Source organism: Orycteropus afer, unplaced genomic scaffold (assembly GCF_000298275.1).
Source record: "Orycteropus afer afer isolate SDZICR_OR568_19922 unplaced genomic scaffold, OryAfe1.0 scaffold00055, whole genome shotgun sequence".
In the NCBI taxonomy this organism is placed as follows: Eukaryota; Metazoa; Chordata; class Mammalia; order Tubulidentata; family Orycteropodidae; genus Orycteropus; species Orycteropus afer.
In genome coordinates, this window is record NW_006921642.1 from 3,434,620 (window position 1) to 3,457,347 (window position 22,728).

The following is a 22,728-nucleotide window of genomic DNA, read 5'->3' on the forward strand; positions in this document are numbered from 1 at the left end:
CGAGGCAGTATCACTACGGAAGTAGGATTGCCCAACCTTCCTTCCGAGGAGTGGCTGGTGGGTTTGAACTGCCAGTCGTCTGGTTAGCAGGCAAGTGTCTTAGCCACTATGCTACCAGAGCTCAAGAATATTGCTGATTCTTTTGTTTACTCTATTATCCCTTGGTCCTTAATCTTTCACAAAGAAGCACTCTTTCCATTATTAATTGAATAAAAATTAATAATTAGTCAATAATTGTCCTATGTACTAACCTACAAGGGATTTTACTGAGAAAAAATCCCTTTCTAAAATATTTGTAGTCTACAGATGCTGAACTTTGTTATCTAGTCCCAAAAGTTTCACTAACTGAATTCTGCTGCACAGTGATTGTCTTTAGTTTCATTTTCACTTCCTGTATGATAAACTGAGTTTAATTTTCAATTAAATTGTGATGTCAAGAAAGCCTGACAATTTTTTTTTTTTAATGTTTTAATTAGTGAAACTTTACATGTAATAGTGACTAAGTTTTTGAATTGCTCTGGTTTTAGGCTGCTTATTCAATGCTGAGGTGGTGATGGGAGTTAAGGAAATGATATATAAGTAGCTTTCCCCTAAGAGGCTTAGAAATTTGAATAAATGGTATTTATATTTAATGATTAAAGAGCTACTGGCAAGCCAACAATTGGATTTATTTCTATTAAAAATATATTAGGGTAATGATACTGCTTTGGGGCACTTAAAGACCGGAAGTCAGAGCATCAATAAGGTTATTTTCTCATTCTCTTTTAGCTAACCTTCATTAGCTGTTTCCTTAGTGGCTGCTGACAAGCAGGCACTCACAGCCTCATAAGAAGCACTCAACCGGGTGTTGGGGTCTCTCTTTGGCTTGGGCGGAGGCTGTTTCCGTGGTGATGGTAGGCCACTGGTGTCATCCATGCTGAACACAGAGTGGAGGGAAGGAGACCTGATGGATGATCCAGCCAGAGCCTGGACCAGGTTGTCCACTGCTATCGGAACCGGGACGGAGCTGGAATGAAAATGCCTGGGTCCACACTTGTCCTCAGCTCTTAGGGGAAACAACACACAAACAGCAGCATGGAAGAACCCAGATGCATTATTCAAATGATAACAATGAACCTGTTCAAGCAAACATAATAACAGTTTTGGTAAACAGTCTCTCCACACCCCTACTGTGGCTAGAGGATGTGTGTACAGTCCTCTGGTGATGAACAAATGAAGAGAAAGCCACCTTATTCTCCTGTCCCTGTTTTCTGATAAATGAGAACATGGGGCATTCATTATGATTATTCTAAAATTCTCACATAAACATTTCTTAAGTAGTTTCACATTTTCTATCAGGCATTCACTGAATGAATTTTTCACACTCAGATTCTTAAGCAAATCAAAAAACCAGACTTTCAATCTGAATGATAATTTCTGGGAAATCCATCTTCATGGAGTTACTGATGCATCAATGTAGGGAGTTCATCACCACTTCTCCTCCCAAAGGGAGCATAAAACAAACCCCTGCCATTGAGTTGATTCCAGCTCATAGTGATCCTATAGGTCAGAGTAGAACTGCCCCATAGGGTTTCCAAGGCTGTATATCTTTACAGAAGTAGACCACCACATCTTTCTCCTATGGAGTGGCTGGTGGGTTTGAACCACCCACCTTTTGGTTAGTTCCTAAGTGCTTTAACCATCATGCCACCACAGATCCTTAAAGAGAGCATACACTCTGCTTAAAACTATCAAAGGTTTACATTTGGCTTCATACCTCTCTCTCTTTTTCTGCCCTGCTATTTCAATACTATCAGCAATTATTTAATTATGTGGAGAATTATTATTATTTTTGCCTGTTACTCTCTGTGGTTGCCTACTGCCAAATACACTACTGGTGTTCAATAGATAAAATAGACAAGTAATTCTTCACTTAATTTTATATAAGGCCAATAAATACATAATCAAATTGAGAAAATGGAGGGGGGGTTGTTTATTTCCAGCAGAGAAAATAATAAATATTATTCTGGAAGTTGTATAAAATTAATAGTTATCTGGTTTAAAAATTCCTTCTGGCTTTGCAAGTCAATATAATCAAGCATTAACTAGATGCCAGTGCATTCATTTTGCAAGGAGTTTCCAGAGCATTTGTTTTTATAATTATATATTTGTGTGGCAGAACACCAACAGGGCTGGAATCTACCACAAGACAGAGCCAGATGCCCATGTAGTAAATGAAATAGCTGAAGATGAAAGCATGGCACTCAGTGGATAATTTGTTTTCCCTGTAATGTTTAATTACAGTTTTCTGTACAAAGGGGATTTTCTTTTTTCTGTATTTAATCACTGAGATATCTGAAGCTAATTAACCAGAGACACATTGCCATTTTCACTTTAATAAAAATTCAGTTGACATAGGCATTAAAGGCAAAGGGGAGTCATTTTCAATGAGAAACAACTAGACACTATCAAGTTCCTGTGGAAAAATAAACTTCTCCCTGATAAGTGGATTAAGATTCAAAGGACACAGGTTGTTGCCATCCCTGGGAGGGCTCTTATTATGCACAGGTGTCCTCATCATTCTCAGAGAGGGAAGCAAGATAACATGGAGAAGGACCAGTTTGTCTTCACATTTCTATTTCAACCTCAGCATTCAAAGTTATCTTTTACATAAAAACCTTCTTCTAAAGTTTCCTTCTCAGAAAAGAAAATGTGAGTTTAGAAAGGGAAATATAAGAGAACCATACAATTTGTTGATTTCACTATTTTTATGTTTTCAAAGTGGCTTCTCATTTTTTTTCTTTGTGAATTTTCCAAAAGCTTCTGTAAGTCTTCTATATATCTCACATTTGTATAAAAAACAAAACAAAAACAAAAAAAAACTCACTGCCATCGAGTCATATTCGACTCATAGTGACCCTTCCTTGGGTTTCCAAGGCATTATTACTATAGAAGTAGATTGCCCAATCTTCCTTCCGAGGAGTAGCTGGTGAGATTGAACTGCCAGCCTTCTGGTTAGCAGTCAAATGCCTTGCCTTTTGGCAAGCTCTTATGCCACCAGAGCTTTCCAAAAGCTCAGCTATATACTTTCGCTTATGCAGAAATATTAGATGCTTTAAAACTTTGAGTGTGCTTGAGGTAGTCAATAAGTGATGCAGGCATTGTAAGTGAAACAAGAATGGTGTCAAAGGACTAAACCAACAAATACAGCATGTATTTCATTTAAGAAAAGCACAGGAAAAGCATCTTTTTAGATTACTAGAAGGTTTCATATAACAAACCATGTATGAATGCCTGTTCCCGTAACTACTGTCATACTTGATTGAATTTTGCATTAAGAGCTATCGGAATTCTCATGACTCCATTGGATCAATTACAATGGTAATTAAAGCTGCATATTATCTATCATTACCTTTTGCTTCCTTCCTCTTGTTTGTTCCTAGCCTCTAACTTTTCTTTGTGGTAAATGACATTCATTTCATTCCGGAGCCGGTCATTTTCCCGGGCAATGTCTGAAGCATTCTGAATGACCAAGGCATCGTAGGTTTTCAACCCCATGTCCTCTGTGTTCTGTAGAAAGCTATTGATGGAAGTTACTTCTTGCTGTTTCATGGTCATTTTCTGAAGCAAGTGCTGGCGTGCTAGAAATCCTCTTATAACTTTCATAAAAGGACACAATCACAGGCCAGTGAGAGAAGCAAAAGTGAAACATAGACACATACCAACAAAAATCACAATACATAGATATCTGCAAAGTTATAAAATAAGACAAATTAAACCCCACATAAGAATTTACTAAAACATTCTATCTTCATATTATAAAGGATATGTACATTTGGTAATGACAACCCTAAAGCCAAAAACCCTGGGCCTGAGTGAGGTCCTCCTGGTAATATTTATAGTGAGGTTTCCACACTTTTTTTTTTGTAACATAAATTTGAAAATGATCAACCAGGTTAAAATCAGTAGGAAAGAGGTAATTCCAAAACCCCAGAGAATCATTGAGTGGGATTCCAACTGGATCTTTTTGGGATGCACTGGTCTTCAATTATATCTGATTATAAAAGCAGTGGTTTGTAGTTCATGAAAGTCCTTGAAAATATCGTGCATACTGTGTTTCTAAGGAACTCTGGTGGCATAATAGATAAGGCATTTGGCTGTTAACCAGAAGGTCACTCACTGGTTCAAACCCATCAGCTGCTCTATGGAAGGAAGATGGGGCAATCTACTTCCATAAAGATTTATAGCCACGGAAACCCAATGTGGTTCACTATGAGCTGGAATCAACGCAATGTCAGTGCATTTGGAGGTTTTTTTTTTTTTTTAAACAGTGTTTGTAGGATGATTTAATTTCTAGAAAAACTAGCAATGGATTTAAGACTCTAGAAATATTTGATGTAGAAATGTAGGCTACATAATATTTGATGTAGAAATGTAGGCTACATAATATTTTATGTAGAATGTAGGCTTCCTGCTCCCAGAAGAAATAGAGCTGGAAAAATGTGTGAGAATTTGGGAAAACAAGTGAGTGAAAACACTTTCACACAGGTAATATGTCAGCAATAAATATAAAACCTTAAAATAAAAATAATAATGACCACCTAGCTTAAAGGCACTTTTATGTGTCAGACACTTCATGATATGATATGACATATCATATCTTAAATGATATCACTTAATATCATTTAACATGAATATTAATGATAGAATACTATAGCCCTCCCTTATCTGCAGAGGATAATTTTCAAGTCCTCCATGGATGTCTGAAACCTTGGATAGTATGGAACTGATATCAACTATGTTTTGTCTTATGCATACATACCTACAATAAAGTTTAATTTATAAATTAGGCACAGTAAGAGATTAACAGCAATAATTAATAATACCATACAACAATTATAACAATATACTAGAATAAAAATTATGTGAATGATGGAGTGGAACGGTGCAAGATTTAAAATTTTAAATTTTTGTACCACTGTTGACTGCTGTAACTAAATCTGAGAAAAGTAAAACTGGATAAGGGAGGTCTACTGCATAGCATTATCTCCATTTTTTATGTAAAGAAAGAGAAGCTTAGTGAGACTAGGAAAATTCCTCCAGGTAGACACAACCTGTCTGTGATAGAGCCAGGATTCATATCTCCCTATTTGTGATGTCAAACTCTGGTCCCTTAACCATAAGATGCGATCTGTAGCTCTCCAGAGAACACCGTGACCAGTAGGGGATGTAACAGGGAAGTATATTTGCGATCAATATGAGGAAGAACTTTCTAACAATGAGCACAGGGTGCAAATGGATCAGGCTGCTTTCTGAGAAAGGGAGTTGCCTCCTAGCCCTTGTGGCCGCCTCTCATCAATACTGTGGAATTCCAATTTGGACTTTATGACCTCTATGATGTGGTCCCTTTCTATTCCAACTTTCTAATTATAAGACGATATTAAGATTATAAGAAGATATATAACTTCAGGGAAAACCAATGCATGTAGAAAAGATATTTTATTCTTGTCGTTAGGGGAAAATAAAGGCCTGTAAAATATTAAGTGCTTTTAAATATTCTACAGCTATAGAAGAACAAATGTATGGGCTATCTGTAATACCCATTTTGATGTCCTGCTTGATTACAAGGTGGAAAGCTGAACATGACTTTCAGCAATTATGGCTTCAGAGGAAAATAATATGCAGACATTTAAAATGCTTAAGGCTTTTTTCAGATGGCAATACCAAATGTTTAGTTACTGTGGAATGCAAAGTTGTATTAAGTTAACTGCAAAACAGCCATGCTGAACTAATCTAAAGGGAAAAAAAAAATAGTAAAAAGTACAATTAGACTTTCAGGAATATAAAATGTGGGATAAAATGCAGAAGTGTTAACCATGTGAGGGCATACTGAGAGACAAGCAGAAAACTTAAATCGGCCTGTTCACTTTCTCATTCTTGTTACATTTAAAAAAATGAGACATTGACTTTTGGAAGGGTGAAGGTGAGGCTATATTCAAGATGTTTAATCTCTTGGAATAAAGGAAAGATTAATGTGGATATGCCAGACTTCTTCTGACCCCCTACTATAGCAAAGCTATTCATTGCTTTCACATTCACCCAGAGATCCATTGTCCAAAATCCAACAAATTCCATTTTCTCACACTTCATGCTAGCAGCCTTCAAAATTCTTTAACATTTTATACCACTTGCTAAAATATGGCATCTTTATAAGACACTGCTAATACAAATGTTGCCACAAACAGACATTGGCATACGTTTTCTTCCATTTCAATGTTACCATGACTCTTACAGTGTTAAAGCCTTAATTTACTGTCATTTTTTGTAGATGACAAAATGAACATATATAGTTAGAGAGAAAACTTCTGGTAGATATAATCTGAATGTCTACTAAAAGTTCCAGCTTTTTTTATTTTTTTTAACCACAAAATTTATAAAGAAAAAAAAAATTAGAACTCTTCAAAACCTGGAAATGACTCCAGATTATATAAATTTTGAGTAAATTTAATCTTAGAAAAAATCATCAAAGGAACTGTTCCAAGAGATGTAAAAATAAAAATCAATAATTAATGCCTTGCGTTTGAGAGTCGGTAATTTTAAATATGCTTTTATATCCATTATTTCATTTATGAAACATGAAGTTATGGTTTTTATCTTGATGCCATTTTTTTTTAACTATTCTCAATTTTTATCTTTAGAGGTCAACAGGTAATTAGAGTTCTGTTCATTTCTTCTACCCCAGGTCAGTTGAGCACAGCAACTCAGTCTTTGTAACTAAATAGCATTAAATTCTCTAGAAAGTACCCTTGGTGGATGATGGAGCATAAATTATTCTAATTTTATTTAAGAAAAGTGTCCATGAGAATTTGTGATACTCTCTTCTCTTATCTATAATAACTTTATATTAAGTGGGACTTTGTCCCAGTTTCAGCTGAGGCTGCAAATACAGTTTCTGATTCAGGAGGTCTGGGGTGAGGTCTGAGGGTGCATTTCTAACCAGCTCCCATACGATGCTCATGCTGCTGGATCTTGGATCACACATTGGTGAATGTGGTGCTAACCTCACAAACAGGAATTGCAAAGACAATGGACCAAACAGACCTGTGGCCTGAGCCTGTCACTGACACTAAGAATATAACAAGATGGAATTAAAGAGGCCGGGTTACTATAAGTCAGAGAGAGTTTTTTTTTTTTTTTTTACCAAGAGTCACTGGGAGATCCCCTCTCCTCACCCACAGCTCCCTCACTCTCTGTCTCCTTCTTCCTGTTCCCAAAGCCCCAACTAGTGAAAAGAAACCACCAAAAGAATGATCTATGAGACTCCTGGTGGAGTCTGGTGGACATCATAGACTGTGGGGCCCTAAAAGGCAAAAAGTAGCATTTGGTGGTTCCTGCCAGGCTGTTGAATTTCCATTCAACAATGTGGGCTCTGCTGGGGAGAAGCCACATCATGAAGTGTCCATAAGTCTGTTTCTTAAGACATCAGTCATGGGTTAGCAAGAAAGAAAAGCCTACTTAGAGATATTTAAAAAGAATTCTCCTTAGAGAGGAGTGAGACCCTGACAGATAGAGCCTATATGGGATGGACAACCTGGTGCCAAAGAAGAGGCAATTACAAGTGACCAACGGAGAGGTCTTGCCACTTCTAAGATAATTGCAAACACAAATGCAACCACATTCATGGAGTCGGATCCGACTTATAGCGACCTCTCCTTGGGTTTCTGAGGTAGTATCACTACGGAACGGAGAATCCCTGATATGCTCCTGAATAAGAGAAGAGCCACTTAAAATCTGCATCAGCCAGAGGAAACCACTGCCAAATTACATTGGTGCCAGTCAGGAAAGCCCGTCCTCCTTCCTCCTCTTCAACCCTCGAGGATACAGAGGCAACCTAAATAAGTAGAGGAGGAGAGGCTACAGCTCAGGGCTGGAAAAAAAAAAAAAAAAAGAGTACCACTCCTCCTGCCCCAGAGAATATTCCAGATTGAAGTAGGCCTGAACCTACCAGGACGGAAGTGTGAGCTTGGAATGTGATTCTAAATTTTGATCACTGCTTGAACTGGACAGAGTGATCTCTAACTGACACTGTTTAAGAGACGAGATGGTAGTATGTATTGTTATTACCAGAAAATGACTGGAAATGTCATGGAACTGGCTGGAAACTTCATGCAGGGGTGTGCTCAAACTAATCCCACAGAGGTACATGTGGACAGAGGATTGAACTGAATAAAATTGATTTCTTTGTCCTATGAAGTTTGCTTTTTAAATTGATAGTTACACATATATCAGAGAGCTAAATTCATTATAACTAGTCCCACTGAAAATTAACATACAGATTAATTCCTCCTTTTTTTCTTTAAAGATTATATTTATGCTATAAACAATTAAATTATTAAAGCCTGTAAGTTTTATGTGAAGCATCATTATTATCATTCTTAAAACATATCCATTTTTAATGTTCCCTTGAGTTGTAATTGAAAAAACTCTAAATGGAATCTCTCCCAAAGTAAAAATAGATCGATGTTATTGGCTATCAAACATAGTCCTCCAAATATCATTTCACAAACAAAAAATAAAGTCAAGGATTTTTCCCAAGTGTATGTTGTTGTTGTTGTTGTTGTTATGTGCCATTGAGTCAGACCCGACTCATAGTGACCCCTCCTTGGGTTTCTGAGGCAGTATCACAACGGAAGTAGATTGCCCAACCTTCCTTTTGAGGAGTGGGTGGTGGGTTTGAACCACCAGCCTTCTGGTTAGCAGTCAAATGCCTTACGCACTAGGCTACCAGAGCTCCTAAAGTGTATGTAGAATTACATGAAATGTTGTTTCATGGATTGGCTTGTTCTTTCTCTCCAAACTTTTTACAAGTGGGGTTGATTGGAATCCCATACAATTTGGCTCTGTAGTTGTATCTTAGTTCCAGATGGGGAGTTTTCCCACTGTGGATTGAAAGGCACATTTTTACTGTCCTGTGCCTTTTGAAAGGATCAAAAAATATGGATCTTGTCAAGTTATTGTTTTGTTAGGTGCTATAGAGTTGATTTTGACTCACAGTGATTCCATGGGACAGAGTAGAACTGCTCCATAGGATTTATTAGGCTGTGATCTTTATGGGAGTAGATTGCCAAGACTGTCTCCTGTAGGGTTGCTGGGTGGGTTCGAACCACCAATCTTTCATTTAGCTGCTGAGTGCTTAACTGTTGTGGCATCAGAGTTCCTTATTTTCAAGTTAGGGGATGCATAAATAATAAGATATGTATATTCCCTCTTCCAATCTGTGATTTAGCTGAAAATTTGATATACCATCCAGAAAAACAAACAAACAAACAAATTCACTGACATCTAGTTGATTCTGACTCATAGCAACCCCCTCTTTGGGTTTCCCAGGAAGTGTCTGTATGGAAGCAGATTTCTCAGTCTTCCTTCCAAGGAGTGGCTGGTGGGTTTGAACCACTAGTCTTCTGGTTAGCAGTCTGATGCCTTACTATACCACCAGACTCCTGACTGTACTGTACTGACTGCAAAAGTGATCTAACGGCAGATAAATGGCAAACGAAGATGTGATGCTTCCTAAACTCCCAATGAACTATTTAAGCAAATATAACAGCAGGAAATGAATAGAGTGGTCCAATGTCAGATAAGTACCACTGATATTTAAACTTGGAGGTGCACTTAATTGTGTCATATTAATTCAGAAAAGATCAGAATGTTGGTATTTAATTGTTACCTTTTTGGCAGGTTATAATTTTTCTCTGCAACTGTAAACACAAATCATTGAGCTGGTCAGCTTGCCAGTATTTTAAAAACACTTTTCGGACTCCCATCTAAAATACAAACAACAGGGAAACATTTAACAGCATGAAGATGCCAAAATGATGATGGGAAAATAATCAGCCAAGATACTTTTCTAGAAAAAGGATTAGAAGAAACAAATCTAACACAAATAATTCCAGTACATCTCTTATTATTATTTTTTAACCTTCTTGCATTTAATCAAAATGTCAAAGATTTCTTTCTAATAAATATTTTTTTGTGTGTATGCGCATGGTCACTAATGTTTGCAAATGCCTACATACTGCAGGTATGGTGTATGTATCCTGTAGAGCAAATAGAAACATTAACCTTGACATTTATCAAAATATAAAACCATCTCCATGAAATAATTCTCACATTCCATAGCTGATTCATGAAATCTTTTCTTTAATCAACTTAAAGCAGGGTGATTGAGTTTTAAAAATAAAAACCAAAGAAAACACAAGGCTGTCATGTGAAATTGTCAACTATTTTCCCACTATACCCTATATTATTATAAGTTGAATGTTTATAAAACTGCAATTACAGAACTGAAACACAAAATTAAAAAGTCTCAAAAAATCATCTTTGAGCAATAATCTATGTGCTTGTATAAACACCAGCTATAATAGTGAATATAGTTCTCCAAGAGATTTAAAAAGAAATTTCAAGCTACTATCAAGTCACTTTCTATGCACAGCTGTAGTGGCATGCAAGGTAGTTCAAACATGCTACTATTAATGAGGATAGCTGCCAAAATCATCCTTAAAAATCCATAACACTCAGCCACATCCATATATTTTTTTAAATAATTTTCTTGTGAGTTGTGTTTATTTTCTAAGAAGTCACAGAACTGTGATAGGTGTGAGGAATCGCCCTCCCACAGTAAGTGCTCACAGTCTCATAAAGGAAGCAAACATAAATAATTACAGAAGAGCCTGGTAAATCCTAATGTGAAGTGCTAAGGGCACTCTGAAGTGATATTCTGTTAGATGGAAGAAAAATATTGCATACCCAAATCTCGTGATATGTTCATAATCATATTCTTAGAATTTGAGACAAACACCATTAAAGTGAGAGGAAGACTAACATGTGTGCTTCCAAGCATAAGCTGTGGACATTAAAATGATAGCACCAGACAATGTCATATATCACATTGTCACTAGAAGCTTCCGAGTCTACACACATCATTAGGTACTGGAAGGTTTATAGGTCAGTGTTATCTTGCCTTCAGAGTGTTTGGCCAGAGATATTTTATGAACCTTTTCATTTGGAAACTAAGTTTACTCCCAACATATTTTCTCACTTCCCGTTTTTCCATCTAACTCACCCCTTAGCCATTGATCTGTTGTCTTAATGAAACACACATTCTGTAAGAGAATGTGCTCTGAATCCTGCTTTATGGTAGTCATGAGGAGAGCTTTCAACAACTGGCCTATTTCAGAAACCTCTGGTTGTTTATATACTCTTCTTCCTTTAGTTTTCTTTCCCTTGGTTGAAATTTTAGATAGTCCCATGGGTGGGTTGGTACTGAAAGTTGCTACTTTTTTTATTTTTTAATTGTATTGTCATTCTCTCTCCCTAGTTATTTTCCATAATTCATAGTCTTTTTTTTTTTTTTTCCTTCCAACTGCTGACTTATTTTGGCAGTCAACAGGAAGAACAGTTGGTACTGTCTGTGAGCACTAAAGAACAAATCTGTGAGACAGGCACTGGAAAGGAGGGAGCATGTCAACTATCTGTTCATCACTAAATGTGGTATGTCATTCATTGTAGGAAACTAAATCTCAAAGGCAAAATTCATAAAACTCTGAAATAAAAAATAAAACTCAAAAATAGTGATAGCCAGTAATGCTACACAATGGATGAAATCAATAACAATCATTGGAGAACCCCATATATAGAAGGAGAATGACGTGATAAGAAGATCTATAGAATGGAAATAGGCCACTTGGATTCTAGTTCCACACCCTTAATTAAAGGGAGAGCCTGGGTAGGAAGAAAGTTGGAGTGGAGGACTAAGATCTCTTATAGTGACATTTTTAACAGCCATTCAGGAACCTAAGTAGGTGTGTCCTGGGTACTATGCTAGATTTTGAGGAAAGAAAGGAGATCCCTATCCTCAATGAGCTCATAGTTTAGTAGAGAAGATAAGCAATGAAAAAATCCTGGCAACAATATAGGCTCAGTGCAATGGTAGAATTTGGCTCAAGGAATAAAGTGTCAGAAAGGAGGAAGCTATCAAGTCAGTCTGATGAGACCAGGTAGGATTCACTGAGAAGCACATAATCTAAGTCATGTAGGCTTGAAGAATAAGCAGGAATTTTCCATGCAGTCTAGGGATGATAGGAGTAGATGAATTTGAAATAGAGAAACTAGTATATGAAAAGTAAGAAGAAGAAACTTATAAACCATCTGGGGTACAGCTGTGCAGAAAATGAGGGGGGAAGAGGTTAACTAACTGTGGCCACATCATGAAGGGAATTCCAGGAAAACCATGGACAGATTTCTTTGAACAGTGGGGATACACTGAGAGGTTTAAACAGGATTTATGTAAATTTTATAAAAATGGTTTTTGAAATTTGATTTGGAGTTTATAAAGTCGCCTTTGAAAATGTCTGGTAAAAGGATTATTGGGCCGGTCTTTGGTAGGTAGCTGGTAAGGAAGACCAGTATAATGCAATCAAAGATTAATTCCAGTTTAGAAGATTTTCCAATTGCTGCTGGTCTGTTGGTCAACTCTGAATTATCCTTTAAGAATAAAATTAAGCCTCAACTCCATTATGAGACTTTTGATACATACTTCTCCACTTCCGACAGTTTTGAAACCTTTCCTTGTTGTTTTCACAGCATCTTATGAGTGAATCTTTATTTTACTTCCTCTTGCATTGCATAATTTCCATTATATGTATTTACATATCGTGAACAGTATGGAGTCATATTATTGAACTTCATAAGTTTAAGGCAAAGAAGATTTGAAAAATGCAGAACATGAGGAATTGTGAAGTACTGGTATAAGATGAGTCATAGAGACAGATGATGATGTGTTCTAGGATGAAAATAAGGTCTGATGGAAAATGAATACACAAGCTAGACCCTGAAGTCATTCAGCAAGCTGGGAAGAACTCATGAAAGGCAGCAGGTCATCGAATAAAGGATGGTGGGAATAAAAGAATAAAGGGAAATGAAATGAAAATTGTTCATCAATGGTGTAGATGTCAGATTGCGGAGCAAGAATTCAGCTGATCTCTTCTTTCCCATTAAGACAAAGGAAGTGAGAAGAAGCAAAATCTCATAACAAAATATTATTAGAATATATTGTTGTTGTTAGGTGTCATCAAGTCGTTTCCGACTCATAGTGACCCCATGCACTTTAGAATATATTAAAATATAATATATTTTTTAATATATTAGAAGATAATATTTTTTCAGGAGATAGCCAGTTTGGGTTCAGATACAAAGGTAGAAGGGGAATAAATCTGGAAGATAAAATGAATCATTATCACTATACATAGGTGGTTTCACAGAAGATGTGAACTTCTAACTACTACAGAAGGTAGTTGAGAAGTGCACTGAGTTTCACAGAGAAGATCTCAATGTTCTGGACAGACTAGTATGTAGAAAAAAGGAGTTATTGCTGGAAATCAGGGCCTGCGATGAGAAAAATAAAGACAGTGAGCACGTGAGGCACAGGGTATATATGAGGGAAGGTATTTTTACCTGCAGTTCATGAGTGAACTAAATTAGCTCACACATGGGATAAAGTGTGATTAGAGAGGCAGACACATTTATTAGTAGGAGTTAGTAGAGTAGGCCTCATCCTGAAGCTCCTGGTGAATTTTTCATGTAGTTGTTCCCATGCAAATCCTCCCTGTAAAAGTACAATGAAGGGCTTTGCAGGTAGTGAGAGCTTATGGGCTTCTTCAGTAGGAAGAGGAGAGGGTGGGCTTTTCTGAAGTCAGAAGTGACAATATTAATGGATGGATATTGTGGTACCATTTCATTCAGATGATTTAAAAAATTCTTCATTCAGATATTTTGGCATAACTTACAGTTATCTAATGGACCATTTTATTTTTTTAACTACATAGTTTATTTGTGGATTTTTTTTTTCTATGTAATTAATTTATCAATGTCTGGGTTTGGCCAGTGGAAATTTTAACATTTGTTTAATTTTGCTAATAAATATGTCATTGTTGTTGTTGTTGTTATGTGCTGTCGAGTTGGAGTCAACTCATAGATACCTTTCCTTGGGTTTCCAAGGCAGTATCACTACGGAAGTAGACTGCCCCATCTTCCTTCTGAGAAGTGGCTGGTGGGTTTGAACCATCAGCCTTCTGGTTAGCAGTCAAATGCCTTAGGCACTATGCTACCAGAGCTCCCATATATGTCATATTTGTAGTAAATGTTTCTTTTATCCTAATACAGTGAAATTAATATTTTAGTATTATTTTAGAGTTTTTCTTCTGAAAACAGTTCAAACAATGCATTTTAGTCTTCAACAGCCTGCTGCTATTACTAATGCTAGGGGTTAAAGAGCAAGCCAATATAAGGAATTTTCTTCTCAAAGAAACTCAGACAAGATCATCCAAGTTTCAAATATTTACATTGTGTATTAATGATACTGACTGGAAGAAAATTGTTGGCCATTTAAATTTTTTATATGGAATTAATTCATGTAAAGTCACTCTGTAATCAGTACTCCATATCAAGTCAATAATTAGGATTCATCAGAATCAGAACAAATTCAGTTAACTTACATTCTTGATTTTGGTAGCATTCTCTAATCAAAGAACATTTCTTGCTAACCAGGGAAGAGGAGAGGTTAAAACACTCCCCTGCTGAGTCTTCTCCCTGTGAGCTCCCTACATGACAGAGTGTTCTTATCTGAGATTAAAATGTTAATGTCACTCTGACTCCTGTAAAAGTAAACCATCTGTGAATTACAGTCATCACTATTTTTATTAGAAAACCATTAGGCTTTTTTTTTTTTTTGAAATGACAGATTTTAAAAGATCAAACAAAATTGTCATTGATGACTTCGAAGGCTTCAATTACTGCTACAGATTTCAGGGATTTTTTTTTTTTTTAAAGAGGTCCGCTGTGGAAGTCCAGACAAATGCTGTAATTGTGGCTGTGATCAGTGCAGGTAGCATGGGAGCTGTATTAGTAGAGGACATCCAGGGAACTTGTGAGGCATTTCTTTTCTTCTTTTTTTAGAAGACAATTTTTCAGAAGTGCTGTGTGTTTTTGGCAGTACCTTCGAAATAGATTTACACAAAGAAAAAATATAGCTCTTATCCTTTGATATTTTATATGACACACATTTTTGCTCAGTATTATTGAAATTGAGAAAAACATGACTAATATGAGCATGGCATTACGTATTGGTATTATGAAAAAATAGTGACAGCCATCTTAGTATCCATGGATTCTTGTAGATTTGAAGAAGACACATATTGTCTGTATCCTACAGTGTGAGTTAATTTAGCTCTCTCATGAACTGTTGCTAAATAATACAATGAGTAATTGTGTCTCATGTAGAAAGCTCAGGTCACATTGTTCTGCTTTGAAAAAAAGTACATGTCAATTATAATGACATGAAGCTTTTTAGTTACTCATGGGTGATAGAGATAAATGACTAAAATTTATTTGGAAATGATAGTACAATTATCCCACGGAAATGTGTCTTCATGATATCTGTGTAAGACTAGACTAATGGCTTTCATCGTCTAAAGAGTGGAAGAGAAGAGAAGAATTCCCATAACCCAGGCAATTTTAGTTAGATATTAGAAAGAGTCTAGCTCAACTCCCTTCCTTTACAGGAGAAGAAAATGAGTGTTAGAGACAGGATATTTACATGGTTACATAGAAAGTTAGTGCCAAAAATAAGATTAGTATAATCCTTCCAGACTCCAACCTGTAAGATTTCAGATCACAGTAGACAGAAAAAAGGGGCAGGCATATACATGAAATATCTTTACGGGCTTTCTCTGGAAATTGCTGCTGTCAGCATTTAACATGGTTCCATTGTGATACATAGATAAACATATGTATATGTGTACGCATGCATGTATGGATCACACTTATCACAGTAGATCAATATTGAATGTTGGAATATGTCATAGGAACCCCAGCACCACAATGATTAAGTGCTTGGCTGCCAACTGAAAGGTTGGTGTTTCGAACCCACCAGTTACTCTGTGGGGGAAAGATGTCTCAGTCTGCCTCCATAAAGATTACATCCTTGGAAATCCCATGGAGCAGTTCTACTCTGTCCTGTAGAGTCACACTGCATCAGAAATGACTAGGTGACGAAAAGTTTGGTTTTTAATTTGGTCTATCAGTACCAAAATCAACAGATAATCTTGGCATTATATATTCTCAATTTATAATGTTCATATTTGAGTCCCTGGGCAGTGCAAATGGTTAAGCACTGGGCTACTATCCTGAAGTTTGATAGCTCGAACCCACCCAGAAGCCTCAGAAAATAGGACTATCAATTTGCTTCTGAAAGCTCATACCCTTAAAAACTCTATGGAAATGTTCTGTTCTGCACACATGGGGTCTCCATGAGTTGGAGTGGACTTGAGGGCAAGTAACAACAACCACAATGTGCACAGTAATCATTTGGGAATGTTGTTAAGATGTAAATTCTGATTCAGTAGGTCAGGGGTGAAGTCTGCAATTTTGCATTTTTAACAAGCTCTCAGATGATGCCAGTGATGCTGGTCCATAGCTTAAGAAGCTAGGTTGTAGGTCACGCTCTCCATTTCGAACCTTTCTTTTCTCTTTGACTTCTGTGGCACTGCACTCTCCGTCAACTCCTCTATATCTGTTTGATCTTTTCCAGTGTTTTTTCTATAGGCTGTCATTTTTCTGCTTCCTACTTAAATATTAGCCATCCTCAGAATTCTCTACTAAATATTTTATCACTTTCTACAATCTCTCTGGTAAACTCATTATTCCCAAAGCTTTTACTACAAAATCCTGTCAAATTTATATTATTGGTGTTGGGTCCCATCAAGTGAATTAATGACATGGATGGAGTAAAGCTTTTGGACCTTTATTTGCTGATGGTGCACAATGCAAAATGAGAATAAATAGTTGCAAACATCCACTAATAATCAGAACACAGAATGTACAAAGGATAAATCCAGAAAAATTGGAAGTTGTCAAAAATGAAATGAAACACATAAAGATTGATATCCTAAGTATTAGTAAGCTGAAAGGGACTGGTGCTGGCCATTTTGAATTGAACAATCATATGATCAACTATGCCAAGAATGACAAATTGAAGAGGAACACTTAACATTCACTGTCAAATAGAACATTTCAAATCTATCCTGAAGTACGATGCTGTCAGTGATAGGATAACATACATACACAAACAAGGAAGACTAGTTAATATGACTATTATTCAAATTTAGGCACAAATAACTAAAGTGAAAGATGAAGAAATTGAAGATTTTTACCAACTTCTGCAGTCTGAAATTGACCAAACATGCAATCAAGATGTGTTGATAATAACATGTGGTTGGAATGTGAAAGTTGAAAAAAAAGAAGGCTCAGTAGTTGAAAAATACGTTCTTGGTGATAAAAATGATGTCAAAAATCACATGATAGAATTTTGCAAGACCAACAACTTATTCATTGTAAATATCATTTTTCAACAACATAAGTGTGACTATCACATGAACCTCACAAGATGGGATACAAAAGAATTGACTACATCTGAAAGATACAATGGAGAAGCTCAATATTAGGCAGAAAAAGGCTTGGGGCTGACTGTGGAACAGATCATCAAGTGCTCATGTACAAGTTCAATTGAAGCTGATGAAATTTGAAACAAATCCATGGGAGCCAAAATTTGATCTTCAGTATATCCCATCTGAATTTAGAGAACATTTCAAGAATAGATTTGAAGCATTGAACATCAATGACTAAAGAGCAGACAAGTTATGGGATGATATCAAGGACATCATATATGGGGAAGCTAAAGGTCATTAAACAGACAGGGGAGAAAGGAAAGACCAAATTGTATGTCAGAAGAAACTGACACTTTCTCCTGAATGTAGAACAGCTAAAGCAAATGGAAGATATGATGAAGTAAATGAGCTGAGGAGTAGATTTCAAAGCTAAAGAAGACAAAATAAAGAATTATAATGAAACACAGAAAGAGATGGAGTTAGAAAACCAAAAGGGAAGAACATGTTTGTCAGTTTTCAATCTGAAAGAAGTGAAGAAGAAGCCTTGAGTTGCAATATTGAAGGATTCTATGGGCAGAATATTGAATAATCCAGGAAGCATCAAAAGAACACAGAAAGAATACACAGAGTCACTGTCCCAAAAATAACTGGTCGATGTGCAACGATTTCAGGATTTGATCAAGAACCATTGGTACTGAAGGAAAAAGTCCAAGCTCCATTGAAGGTTTTGGCAAAATATAAGGCTCCAGGAATTGACAGAACACCAATTGGGAAGTTTCAATCAACATATGCAATGCTGGAAACTTTCACTCATCTATGCCAAAAAATTTGGAAGACAGATACCTAGCCAACAGATTGGAAGAGATCCATATATGTGCACATTCCAAAAAAAGGTGATATTATAGGATGTGAAAATTATTAAACAACATCATGGATATTACACAGAAGTAAAATTTCACTGAAAATCATTACAAACAGTTGCAATATCCAGGGAAAATCCAGTAATTCAAGCCAGATTCATAAGAGGACACGGAATGAGGGATGGAACTTGGCTGAAATCAATGAGTACCAGAAAGATGTTTACCTGTGTTTTATTGATTATGTAAAATCATTCAACTGTGTGGATCACAACAAAGCTTGGATAACATTGCAAAGAATGGGAATTCCAGAACACTAAATTGTGTTCATGAGGAAACTGTACATAGACAAAGAGGCAGTCTTTTGAATAGAACAAGTAGATACTGCATGGCTTAAAATCAGGAAAGGTGTGCAGCAGGGTTGTATTCTTTCTGTGTACTTATTTAATTTGTATGCTGAGCAAATAATTTGAGAACCTGGACTACCTGAAGAAAAATGTGGTATCAGGATGGGAGGAAGACTCATTAACAAACTGCATGCAGTATGCAGATGATACCACCTTGCTGCTGAAAGCTAAAATAACTTGGAGCATGTACTGATGAAGATCAAAGACTACAGCCTTCATTGTGGATTACACTTCAACACACACCCACACAAATCCTCACAACTGGCCCAATAAGAAACATCACGATAAATGGGGGAAAGATTGAAGCTGTTAAGGATTTAATTTTACTTAGCTCCACATCAACACCCATGGAAGCAATATTCAAGAAATCAAGCCACATATTGCATTGGGCAAATGGGCTGCAAAAGATCTGTTTAAAATGTTAAAGTGTAAAGAAGTCACTTTGAAGATTTAGGTATATTTGACCCAAGCAATGGTATTTTCAATGGCCTCATATGCATGTGAAAGCTGGATAACTAATAAGGAAGACAGAAAAATAATTGAGCATTTGAATTGTGGTGTTGGCAAAGTATTTAATACACCATGGATTTACAAAAGAATGAACAAATCTGTGTTAGAAGAAGTATAGCTTGCATATTCCTTAGAAGCAAAAACGGCAAGACTTCTCTCCTATTTTGGTTATGTTGTCAGAAGGGACCAGTCCCAGGAGAAGGATATAATGCTTGGTAAAGTAGAGAGTTCTAGTAGCATAGTGCCTAAGGCACTGGACTGCTAACCAGAAGGCTGGCGGTTCAAATCTACCAGTCACTCCTTGGAAGGAAGGTTGGGCAATCTACTTCTGTAGTGATACTGCCTCAGAAACCCAAGGAGGGGTCACTATGAGTCAGGTCTGACTCGATGGCACAGAACAACAACAACAACAACGAAGTAGAGAGTTAGTTAAAAAGAAGACCTTCAAGGAGATGGATTGACAGGGGCTGCAACAATGCACTGAAACAAAGCAAGAACTGCGAGGATGGTGCAGGACCCAGGCAGTGTTTAGTTCTGATGTAGATGGTGTTTCTATGAGAAGGAACCAACTCAACAGCACCTAGTAACAACAACAACAGTGTGTATGTGAATAGATCACTATGTCTTTCTTTTGCAGAACCCTGATGGCTTTGAACCACCAGCCTTACAGTCAGCAGCCAAGCACCTAAATGTTGAGCCACTAGGGCTCCTTCTGAAATCTATATCTAATTCCTACCACCAGTTTTGGTGAGACACTGTCTCATGTACTTTGGGCATGATATCAGAGGAAGGACATCATGGTTGGTAAAGTAAAGGGTCAATGAAGAAGAAGACCCTCAATGAAATTGATTGACACAGTGGCTACATCAATGGGCTCACACATGGCAGTTATTGTGACAACAGTGTAGGACCATGCAGCATTTCATTCTGTTGTACACAAGGCCAATATGAGTTGGAATCCAGTCAATGGCACATAAGAGCAACAACAACTACTTTGTCACATTATTGTGGCTTGTGCATTGCTATGATCCTGGAAGCTATGCCACTACTATTTCAAGTACCAGAGCTTACAGACAGAAGAGGTAAAAAAAAAAAAAAAGAGACTGGTGATCTACTTCTGAAATTTAGCCAATGAAAACCTGAAGAATCACAACAGATTATTGTCATATATAGTTCTGTAAGATGAGCTCTCTAGGTTGAAAGGTGCTCAAAATACAAAGTGGTCTCAATAATGGAGTCAAGCATATCAATGATTGTGAAGATTTCAACACCTGGAAAAGTTTCCTTCTCTTGGACCTGGGTTGCCATGATTTGCAGCTGACTTGATGGCAACTAATAACAGCAAAATCTAATTCCTGAGTTCAACATTTTCTAACCCATCTCTTGGTGGAAATATTCATTCAGATGATTCACAGGCAACAATATGGTTTCCTCTTCTTGGAAACAGTATTCCCGTCCTGTATTACCTCTCCATGGATTTAACATCCACTGGATGATCCATGAGTACCTCAATCCCAAAATACTTACAACTATAATTTCTCCCATTGTATTTTCCTTTCATTCCTACCCCATATATCCCTTTCTAGGCAAATGGAGCCATTATCAACCTTGTCACCTAACTCAGTACCTCAAATGATCCAAGTTTACCCTTTCTCCTCCTTCACCATTTAGTCACAGACCTATTGTTATCTCTAGAATCCACTTCCTGTTCTCTTTCCTGAATAATTTCAGTGGCTCCTTGTCTCTGGCCCACATGCATCCATTTTCTAAACTATCTTCAGAGTGATCTTTCTCACCATCAAGCTTGCTATATTATTCTTAAGCTTGTGCTTAAAGGTAATTAATAGCAAGTCATAATTTTCAGGATAATGTTGAAACTCTTGAAATGCTTCTTAGACTTTATGTGGTCTGGTGTTTCTCAATGCATTCAGGACTACCTATTTTCAAACTGTATCATATTGCTTGCTTTTTGAAAATGAGAAGTTTTTCCTTTTCTTTCCCTCAGGCTTAGCATTTATTTAGTTTATCTGTAATATCCTTCTTCATAATCTTCTACCCCATAAGCTCCTATTCATCTTTTCATCCACATAATTTGGTGAACTCGCAGTTGGGTGGTGTACTTCATAATAATAAATGCATCACATTGGGAAATCCATGTTACTACTGAAGGAAATCCAGTAGCCCAGTGGTTAAAGCATTAGGCTGCTAATCAAAGTTTGGCAGTTCAAACACATCAGCCACTCCAAAGGAGAAAGATGATGTCTGCTTCTGTAAAGATTTACAGTCTTTGAAATGCTATAGAGCTGTTCTACTCTGTTTCATAGAGTCACTATGAGTCAGAATCAACTCGATGGTCATAGTTTTATATTACCAATGTGCTTTGTCTACATCTCTGTAACAATACTGTACCTCTGATTTTATAATTATTTGTATACCTGTCTGACTTTTTAACTTGACCATGTGATAGTTGTGGGCTGGGATAATGTTGGAGAAATACAAAGGCTATAATTTACATATGTTAAGATAAATGAAAGAAAAAAGAATATCAAAATAGAGAAAGGAGAATATCAGGAAAGTTATTTTAATGTACATTAGCAGTAGCATGAAGTCAGATATCAAACTTACTTAATTCATTTTAATTTATTAAATCTTTAAAAATTTAGAATTAATTTAAACCATTTAATTCATTCTTTTGGGAGCTCTGGTAGCATAGTGGCTAAGACACTTGCCTGCTAACCAGACGGCTGGTGGTTCAAACCCACCAGCCACTCCACGGAAGGAAGGTTGGGCAATCCTACTTCCATAGTGATACTGCCTCGGAAACCCAAGGAGGGGTCGCTATGAGTCGGGTTTGACTCAATGGCACATAACAACAACAACAACAACAATTCATTCTTTTTGTAAAAATACATTTAGTATTGTACAGGAAACTTGTTGAATTTGAAGAGTACCCAGTGAGAAAACTCAGAACACTCAACCATGTTCATTCCTTTCTCTTACCTGCAAATTGCAGTCCTGCCTTGTCAATTCTTCCTATTCTTCTCACCTTGATAACCTCCTTCATATTTTCAGTGCCTGCACATCTCTGGCACTGGATTGTTGTGGATTTAAATCTAGAATTTATACTCTAATTGTTTACTAGCTCTTTGACTCACCTTGCTCACTGACTCCAATTTATTCATCTTCCAGATAACTTGAATAATTGCATATTTTTTATAGGCTAACGACATACTTTTGAGTTGGGCATTCAAAACCCTCCATCATATGATCTTTATTTATCTCCAAAGAGTTAACACAGTTTTCTCTGCAGGAGATGCTATTATTTTAACTTTCCACATACTTGCTTGGAGCAGAAAAGCTATTCGAGACTTCTATATGTACTATCTAGTATGTATAGCGTTTTCATGCACAGAGTTCTTATTGAATGTTATTAATACTATTGTTAGTGCTATGTTAGATCTTATTCATTTGTAT

General features: G+C 36.7%; 1 protein-coding gene across 1 annotated transcript in view; it reads right to left on the minus strand.

The window, feature by feature from the left end:
- The window catches only part of MYO16 (myosin XVI), a 974,663-nt gene that overhangs the window by 143,371 nt on the left and 808,564 nt on the right, over positions 1-22,728 (minus strand). Inside the window, exons 27-29 of the mRNA XM_007938926.2 lie at positions 9,707-9,803; positions 3,392-3,638; positions 774-1,045 (exon numbers count right to left, since the gene is read on the minus strand). Of these exons, the coding sequence (XP_007937117.1) occupies positions 774-1,045; positions 3,392-3,638; positions 9,707-9,803 (616 nt within the window). The remainder of the gene's footprint in view (positions 1-773; positions 1,046-3,391; positions 3,639-9,706; positions 9,804-22,728) is intronic.